Source organism: Nannobrachium achirus (genome assembly GCF_963921795.1).
Source record: "Nannobrachium achirus genome assembly, chromosome: 23".
NCBI classification, from domain to species: domain Eukaryota; kingdom Metazoa; phylum Chordata; class Actinopteri; order Myctophiformes; family Myctophidae; genus Nannobrachium; species Nannobrachium achirus.
In genome coordinates, this window is record NC_137830.1 from 22,570,467 (window position 1) to 22,580,380 (window position 9,914).

Sequence of the window (9,914 nt, forward strand, 5' to 3'; positions counted from 1 at the left end):
AGGACCCAACACTGCACTGCAAGGCCCCAAACTGAGAAAGCTGATGCCGCAACAACAGCAGCGACACAACACCGTGCCACAAAGCCACAACATAATTCTGCAAGGAGGACCCAACAACAACAGTGGGCACGACTTCATGGCGCAACAAGGGCACAACTTTGTGGTGCAAGCAGGACATGCGCCCGGTGTCCAAATCTGCACGCCCAGTCTCCAGATCTGCTTCCAGATCTGCATACCAAGCACGCAAATCTTCACACAGCAGGTATCCAAATAAGTGCACACCCAAGTCTCTACTCAACGGTGGCTGCAGGTGGCACGGGTGGCATCCAAATCCCCCTACATGGCGAAGGATTCTCACGGTACAGATATCCCTGTGCGGTGGCACAGACCGGCGTTCAGTCTTAGATGGAATTCTCTGGGGAAACCAACCTGGGTGAGGAGATGGTTCTCTTGTACGTCCACCCTCGCCTCCTCCACCCCGTCCTCCACAGGCCCCTTGCTGGGGCTGCACGGGAGATGGTGGTAACCTTAAACTGCTTTGCTGCCTCTGGGCGACAGACTGATTTTCCCCCTTGGGATAATAAAGGTATCTATCTATCTATGGTGGTGGTGTGGTGGTGTTGGAGAAGAAGGAGTCGACCTCCAGAACCAGCAGGCCTCCATGTCCTCATGTCCTCCACCACTCCTACAGTGAGCTGTCTGGTCAATAACTACAGGAGACCTCAACAGCGGGGACTGCCCATAAGTCCGACATCTCATTACTCCGGCCACGACTACGTGGCTAAGCGACCGCACTACACCTTTAACAACATCACCGCCACTCGCCACTCCAATTCCAGGACATTAGGATCATGCTGTCTTTGTTCTGTGGACTTTTCTTAAAATAGAAGAAATATATTTGTATTATCATGTCATTATACTTTACAGAAGGTACAGTATATTATAGGTCTGTTGAGTAAGTGAGTTCTGAATTCGTAATGTAGACCTATTTCACTCATTTAGACAATTTAGACATAAGTAATATGCTATATTCCCCTTCACAGACACTAACATTGTAACATAATATTACTTTTAAATGAAGCGTGGTAACTAGTAATACTGCAGTGAAATATCATGGCATTCATCTCTGTGATCTACAGTATGTCATAAGATTAGATTAGATCATGTTAAGAAATTGGTGATTGTAATCTAATACTTAAACAGAGAATTATGGTGAACTGATTTGTTTTTGTTACCTTGTACAGTATATGAAGAATAAAACATATGAAAAGTAATTATTTTTGTTCATCACTATGTCTGTCTGCCTGAAGTTCTTAAAGCATCACATTTAACCAATGTGTGTATAACTTGTCTCAGCAACCACCTATTTAAATAGATAAATATGATTTCAAATTCAGTGCTGTAAGTTCTATGACACTGTTCCACATATGGCATTGTTGTCAGATTGTAGATCGGCTATTTTAACAAGTTTTGCCTCTTTCCTATAATATTTGACAACAATTTGGCCAATTTTTACTTTTTATAGTATAATTGATTCACATTTTGATGCAGTAATGGTCTTTTTAATTACATTTCTTACGGTATTAATTGACCCCTTGGAACTTCAAAGGGGTTGTGCACAGATACACAAATCAAGATGCCTATTTTAAGATACTTTATCCATCCAGATGATAACATAAATATGATCATAAGTATCGTCTCTGTTGGGTAGAAACCTCATACAAAACTGTTACTTTTCAGGATTCATGATATTCAAAAATAGCAAAAGTAGCAGATCTACAAGCTCAAAACGCTTTTGTGTGACGCTGTAGTGTGAACAAGTAAGGGGCGCCAATTTACAAAAAATAAATAAGGAGATAAGAGATTTCTGCTTGACAGCAACAATATTCACATTTCAGGCTTTCACTCATCAGCAACATTTCTCAGGGATTAAAAGATAGCATGATCTGATAGTACATCCAACATAGACTTATTATGTTATTTTACATGCGTATTATTTACAGTGGTTAGAGAAACAAACAATATCACAACATTTACTGAAATGTAAAATTAATTTGCATATTTTTGCTTGCACATTACTGTCTGGAGTCTGGACGTGTGTGTGTGTGTGTGTGTGTGTGTGTGTGTGTGTGTGTGTGTGTGTGTGTTTGTGTGTGTGTGTGTGTACGCGCGTCCATCATTATCCCTGTAGTTCCCCAAGTTGCTGAAGGAGACTTTGTCGTTCTATTTCCAAAATAGCGATCTGTCGGTTTTTCTCACTCACTTCCTGTCAAGAAGAAGAACAAGAAGGAGAAGAAAGTTAAACCACACTGATAAAATTTGGCCGGTATTCAAAAAGTACAAACACTTTTAAAATAGCTCTACAATATTTTTGAGCAGTGCCTCAGCGCTCCAATGCTTGACCGAGTGTCTGTATGCAGTATGAGGTGAAGCTCCTTTCGGAACCTCTCCATCCACTATACAGCTCTGAGATGAGGTTCCTGTTCGTTTGTGTAAGCCTCAGGCAAAACATTTCTGTAACACAGATTAATGGCCAGTCACACATGCCCATTACTGCTTCCGTAAAATTTCACTGGGAAAAAAAGATCGAACTGGCTGACAGAACAAGCGAGTTAAAAGTATTTGTTTCAACGCATCTGAGAGACGGGTATGGGTATGGTATGGGACCTTTACTTTTTGGATGCAATGTTTGGTGAAGGTAAGAATCGGGAAAGCGTGGCTAACTATCGCCAGAAAAATCTCATATGGTCATGCGACCAACAGGAACCTCATCTCGGTGCTGTATAGCGGAGGGAGAGGTTCCGAAAGGAGCTTTATGAGGCATATGAGTATAAGGCAGGGGGTCTTCAACGTTTTCAGGCCAAGGACCCCTTAGTTGAGAAAGAGATGCAGCAGGGACCCCCACACTCTGAACCAGCCCTAACAGGGTTTGGGCTGGTTCTGGTGGGCCGGTCATGGGCCAAGATGCCAGGGCCGTATTTATGTCCCAGATTAAGTCAAGTCACCCAGTATGTGAATAAACCTCTATTCTTCCTCACCTGAGCCAGTACCGAGTTGTGCCAGCGGAGGTCGCTGTCTGCCACAGCATCGGGCAGGGAGTGAGTGCTGGTGCTGGTGACCTGGGGCTCGCTCATCACGCTGCCCAGAGAGCCGTTGACCCGCTGGATGCGAGACCTCAGCTGGGCCTGCAGGACGGAGGGGAGACACACATGGTTAAATATACATCTGCTGCTCAAGAGAAGTGGTGTAGTAAAGCACTGTTTCCCAAACAGAGGGGAGCAACCCATTTCTGGGTCATGGACCAATTTTTATGGTTCACAACTCGAGTAGAATCCCATTTTCTTTTCCACCAAAAAATGTAATATACATTACAAAAATGTTTCCCCTAACCAAAAACTATGCGAGGCAGGAGGGCAGCTTCCGCGTGCAGGCTAAAAAGTTTAGGCTACTAAAGGATAGCACATAATGCATTGGTTCTCAAAGTGGCCCACAAGGGTCCTTGAGTGGGGTTCCAGGGGGTCCCCAGCGAAAAAAATTGTATTAAGCATCAAAATCATTTTAACCACTTTATCCATTTATCCAGGGGGCGGCAGTGGTTCAGGGGTAGAGTGGCCGGTAGAGCCACAGATAGGCTATATAAACCTATATACCTCATTTGCCGCTGCAGTTCAATGGCCTACCAAACCTCTGTTTCTGTGAAGCACGCGGAAGCTGCCCCCTTGTCTCACGATCGATGCAGATGCCCCAGAGCTGAAGGAGGCGTCTACCTTTCTATGTCTATGGGTGGAGCGGCCGGATGGAGAACCGTATAGGTGTATGTGTGCTGTGAATGGGTGAATGTAATGCACAATCTATGTAAAGCGATTTGGAGTAAAGCGCTATATAAATGCACATTTAACATTTACCATTGTATACGTTGGCTATTCAAATATAACAGATCTACAACCTATTTTTGAAAAATCTTGAAAGTGTTTGAATAATTTTGCATTTCACTGCCATATCGTACCTCCAGGGCCCCTTCAGATCCGCCAGCGAAGCCCTGCTGCTGGGTGTCCAGACCGGCCTGCTGGGTCCGGTTCTCCTCCAGCCGTCTGCGGTACCACAGACGGGCCTGCTCCAGAACCTCCACACCACACCACAGACAGTCCTTTTCCAGCTCCAGGTCCTTCAGACGCTTCATCTGAAACAAAGCAGTATGGGTTCCTCAGAATCAGATACTAAGCTGAGAGGCTCTCATACGAGATAATGTTGCTGTCGGACAGACAACTCTTATCTCAATATTGTTTTTCTCTCTCAGCGTCACACTCTCTCTCAGCGTCACACGAAAGCATCAAAAGTAGCAGATCCGCAAGCTTGTAGATCTGCTATTTTTGCATTTGAATCCTGAAAAGTAAGAGTTTTGGACATAATGAGGATTCCACCCGACAGAGACGATACAATTTCAATTCAATTCAATTCAAAGGAGCTTTATTAGTATGAGAAAACATACGTTTACATTGCAAAAGCAAGTGTCCACAGAAAGCCCAGCTGGAGACATGGGTTCAACCTTGTCATTGCTGTCAAAGAAGGGCACCTTCTTCAAGTGCCCTTAAAAATGCATTTTCTGTTCATTAAAGAGCTGGGGACGAGGGGTGACCCCAGTGGTGTCTTCTACCCTGTTACGCTATTTGAACATTTAAAGTCGCCGATCTACAAGCTCACAACACGCTGCGATCCAACGCACTGTGAGCTTGTGAGCTATTTTCAGACGCAAATCTGGTACGGGGATCCCTGGGCACCAAAACATTTTTCGGATGGGGATAGAGGATAATTACATTTTTGTTTTAGTTTTTTTTAGGTTTAGACAACATAGTCAGAGGACTTTTTTGTGTTATCCTTTTAGCTTTTTTATGAGTTATCCTTTTAGCTTTAATATACTCTGTACCTGTAAGTGCTGTTTACAAGTATTCAATCAGGAAAAACAGTGGTCAAACATCAGGACACATCGACATTGCATAATTGCCAATACCGTCGATGTAGGTGAAAACACTGGATCTAGTCTGTGTTTTTGTACTTTGCACTTCAACTGTTAACAGCATCAGCTATTAATACGGACTTCAGTCCACAGGGAGTTTGACGGGAAGCTGTGAGGAGCAGGGCTCTACATGAGGGAATGTGTCGTTGGGGTGACTGGTATTCATTATTACCAAATACCAAATAACACATGTGTCTGAACTAACCACTTAAACCCCAGCATCTGTATTATGGGGAAGGTTAGGCAGGAAAGTCAGCAGATCGACATGTGATAAGCTTGTCGATGAAACCCCTACTAGTAGTGTTTAAGGTGCATGCCACATATAGGCTCTAATGCAGCCTGACAGCCAGTCGCGGGTTTGATTCCCGAGCCAGGCGACCTTTGCTACATGTCTCTCTTTCATTGTTTCCTGTCTGTCAACTGTACTCTCAAGGCAGAAATGCCTCCCAAAAAAGCATCCAGTTTTTAGCATCAGTGTTTTGTCCACCAACGACTGGTGCCCCTTGCAGACTACACACGATGATCTACAATCTAGTTTGTAAATTAGATACTTTTGCAACATTATGAAAATAAGTTTTCTGTATGAAGTTGGACTGATTGAAGTTGGACTGATTGATATCACATTGAGTGGATGAAAGCAAGTTATGGCTGTGAGCTTGTAGATCTGCTGTTTTTGAAGTCTTGAAAATGTGTGCAAATCTTTGAAAATATATGTATTTAACTCAAATTTTGCTTCTGGGTGGTCCCTGGAACTAAATATTTTGAGATGGGGGTCCGTGGCCAAATACATATCATTTTGGGGGTCCTTCACATGAAAAGGTTTGAGCACCACTGACATAGAAACATGGGTTTAAAAAAAAAAAACCTTCGAGGGATTTGAAATATTCAAAGACTTGCACAAATGCTCTTGATTTTTCAAAAAAATAGCAGTTCTACAAGCTCGCAGCGCGACACTCGGTGCCGCGCTGTGAGCTTGTATATCTGCTATTTTTCAATAGTTAAAGTACCCAGGGCCCAGAATTTGGTGCGACGCCCCTGTTCGTGTGTAAACGTCCATAATGAGTGAAGGCTGACAGGAGGCTACTGTGTAAAGCATCACTCAATACAAAGCCACCACAGCATTGTGTGAACCGGGGCAGAGGTCAACCACCTCTCTATTGTCATCTCTATCTCTGCCATGCCGTAACAGGCAGGTGGGAGATTTTTCACCCCTGTGTGTGTGTGTGTGTGTGTGTGTGTGTGTGTGTGTGTGTGTGTGTGTGTGTGTGTGTGTGTGTGTGTGTGTGTGTGTGTGTGTGTGTGTGTGTGTGTGTGTGCGCGCGCGTGCGTGTGTGTGATCAACTATTACTTGTGAGGGACAAATGTCCCACAAATATTTGAAATCACATTGTGAGGATAATATTGTCCTGGTCCTCAGAAGAGAGGTCGTTTTGTAGTAAAAGTCGGGGATATACTCAGGTTGGGGTTATAGGAATAAGATCAGGCAGACAGATGATTGAGCTCTGTGATGTTTCGCCCAGAAAATAGCTGATCTACATGCTGACGACACATTGCAAGTCGATGCGTTGTGAGCTTTTAGATCTGCTATTTTCAGCTTTAGGGACAAGGTTAAAAATAAGAAAATAAAGAAATATATATATTTATACGATATTGTATATTTGTACGATAATTTTACTCTCTGTACGATGTATGATCCGATGTATGATCAATAATTCAAATAATTCCCAAATGTACGATAATTTTGCCTTATCACAAAAAAGTGGGACAATGTACTAAATTCCCTGGCTGCTTATTCGGGATCTGGTTTGGTTTTTCAAAAATGAAGTCAGGAAATCTGACCCTAGATCTGTACTTGGAGTGGAGGCATTAAAAAGTAACACTGATCACGTCTCTCCATTCCGGTTTCAGCCTTTTACTTGTGTAAGGTCCAGGATGTTGTCCGTTTCCATGCAGCACATGTGATGTGTTTTTTTTGTAACGTAGGAGTCTCAAACAAGGTTGTTTCTTACATTAAATGTGCATTTTGAACCTGTCATACAGGTGGACATAAAGCAAATAGCAAAACACTGACGTCTGCTCGGGCCTTAAGGCAATGATAGAGACAAATAATTACATCACCAGTCAAGTATTTAGCCTACTGCTGTTAGACAAGCCTGTACTGTACGCTTGACACACTACAGTCATTTCATACTGCACTCAGTATTGAAGCAAAGGTTGCTCCCTACCTCCGTGCCATGTACCGGTACATTAAGCTAGTTGATGACACTCCTGAACTAATGCATGTGTGTAGTAAACAAACACAAACACTAGGCTTGGGCCGATATTTGATACATCGTGAATAGCGTGTACTAGGCTAGTACCGATCATATTGAATATTGTGATACTTTTGCTATATTAATGCAATATTACACACACGGCACATGTAGTCCATCCATCATTAGCCATAGGACAATGTGAGAATGACACTCCAATGCCTACAGGTATGTCAATTTATGATTATTAAAAAAAGAATCTATTGTGTTATGGTATTCCAGTGGAAAAATAATTATAGACACACACCTACTATAGATACACTAACATTAAAAGCCGTAAAATGGCAAATCTACAAGCTCAGATCAGCTGTTTTCGGTGCAAGCCAGTAATAAATACTACAATAAGTACAGCAGGCATAACTCCATCTCTAACCCCTTAAACATAACCTCTAGATGCCTAATCCTAACTCTGACTCCAACCTGCTTCAATTCATATTTGTAAACCCAACTCTCTAGTCCAGGGGTCTTCAACAGGGGGTCCGGGACCCCTAGGGGGTCCTCAGAGTTACTACAGGGGGGCCGCCAAATCTTTGTGTGATAGGATCATTCTTTTAAATGAACAACTTGAACCCTCGCATCCCTATTCCGAGGAAAACTTTAGCCAAAAATAGCAGATATACAAGCTCTCAACGCCTCGCAGTGCGAGGCACTGAGAGCTTGTAGATCAGCTATTTTTGGCAAATAACTTTGGTGTAGAGGTAAAAAAAAATGCAGACCAAGTATCGAGTGAAAGGTCAAGTTTACCAAGTAAACGATCAACGATTTAAGCGATTACATGTCTGAAAAACACATTAACACAAATCCAACTGATGGCAGTGCTGTCAAACAAGTCGATGAAAATCTGCAACAACATTTTATACAATATGTAGAGGGGGTCCCTGCTTTATCTCTCTCTCAGCTAAGGGGTCCTTGGCCTGAAAACATTGAAGACCCCCTGCTCTAGTCCTTACCCACAGGTAGAAGCGCAGGGCGTCCAGGCTGTAGAGGCTGGTCCTGAGTGGGATGATGACCACAGTGTAGGAGGGACATGACGAGGCCATGGTGGTGGGTGGGAGGAGACACCGTACCACTGTCACTCAGCTAGACCAGCACCACTACTACTGGCCCCTATATGCATACATACATACATACATACAAACATACAGCTGTCTGCAACAACAAACAGCACAACGCAGCGCAACACAAAGCAGAAACAACACCACGGGACACAGCTGACTGACTGAATAACACTGGAGAGGGAGAAAGAGAGAGAGAGAGAGAGAGAGAGAGAGAGAGTGGAATAACAGGGCGGCAGCAGCAGGATGGTTAAGGGAACAGACACAAGCACCCTGGTGCCCCCAGGGCGAGCTAATGAAAAATTCCACATGTCACCGTCATGAGGCTGTTGTTTTTAATCGACATTTCCTTCGCTGGTCGGGTGGAAAAACCCTGTGTGTCCAATACCATTCCTCTTATTTTTTAATTAGGCCTAACTTGAAATAATAACAATTAAACGGTAGTAGGGCAACAATTTGAAGTTGAAGTGATGGAGATACGAGGTTCGTGCCTGACGGCAACGATTTCTACATGGTCTCTGTCAGGTGGAAACCTCCTACGTCTAGAACTGTTACCTTTCAGGATTCAAAGCAAAAATAGCAGGTCGACAAGCTCGAAACGCGTCGTGTGACAATAGCCTAAGTTTAAAACAGAGATAAGTGATTAATACAGTAGGCTATAAGTTTTGCAATAATAATAATCTAAATCTACAAAGTAAAAGCTGCCAAATTATTGTAGTGGAGTCTTGTGAAATGGAAATAGCCTACTCAAGTAAAGTCAAAGTACCTCAACATTGAGTACAATACTTACTTAGACACTTTATGCCACTATGTTCTGTTCTTGATGAGGGAAGCTGATAGACTACTCTGTCCATTTCTTCTCCCCTTCCTTTAGACTTGCACCCAAGAAAACTGCAAATCTACAAGGTCACAACGCAGCGCAGACACGCTACGCTGTGACCTTGTAGATCTGCTATTTACGGGGCGTGGCACAGTATAAAGTGGGCTGCGCATTTAGGTTTCAGGTGGGAATGTGTCCGTTCTGTTCCGACATGCTCGCAGGAATGTGACAGAACTTTGGCAACGAGACGGGACATCTCACCACCTATTATGACTTATGAGCGTATAGTGTTCTGTTGTCTGTGTGTGTACCCTTCATTTACAGCTGTTTGGGAGAGAGATACATAACAATACGCTCGTATTACAGGTTCTGAGAATGAGATAGATACTTATTTGCTTGTGAAAACAAGGCAAGAGCTTGAATAGCGGGCGGAACGGTATGGGAATTAAGTCTAAAGCGTAAAACAAACAGTTTCAATGACAGGCAAAAATCTTTAGGATAAACACAAAGCTGGATTAACTGGTCACTCCCGATACAGAAAATCACTGACACTCTGGGTCAATATCCACAAGCATAAGCCTGGTCAATGAAGACAACTAGAAAAAAATCAATATAATACAATCAATATTGGTAACTATACAGATACTGTATATGTTGTTCTGTAACATGGTAGGTTGCCAAAAAAAAAGGCACAGGTCAGCTTTTTTGTGTGC

General features: G+C 43.1%; 1 protein-coding gene across 1 annotated transcript; it reads right to left on the reverse strand.

Annotated features, from left to right (window-relative positions):
• Positions 1-354: 354 nt before the first annotated feature.
• Positions 355-8,366, reverse strand: sapcd1 (suppressor APC domain containing 1; the record flags this gene model as incomplete). Its single annotated transcript, XM_080754259.1, has 5 exons — positions 355-495; positions 2,264-2,266; positions 3,039-3,185; positions 4,007-4,180; positions 8,277-8,366. The coding sequence occupies 5 exons, from the start codon at positions 8,364-8,366 to the stop codon at positions 355-357; spliced, it is 555 nt and encodes a 184-aa protein (XP_080610385.1).
• Between the last annotated feature and the right edge of the window lie 1,548 nt (positions 8,367-9,914).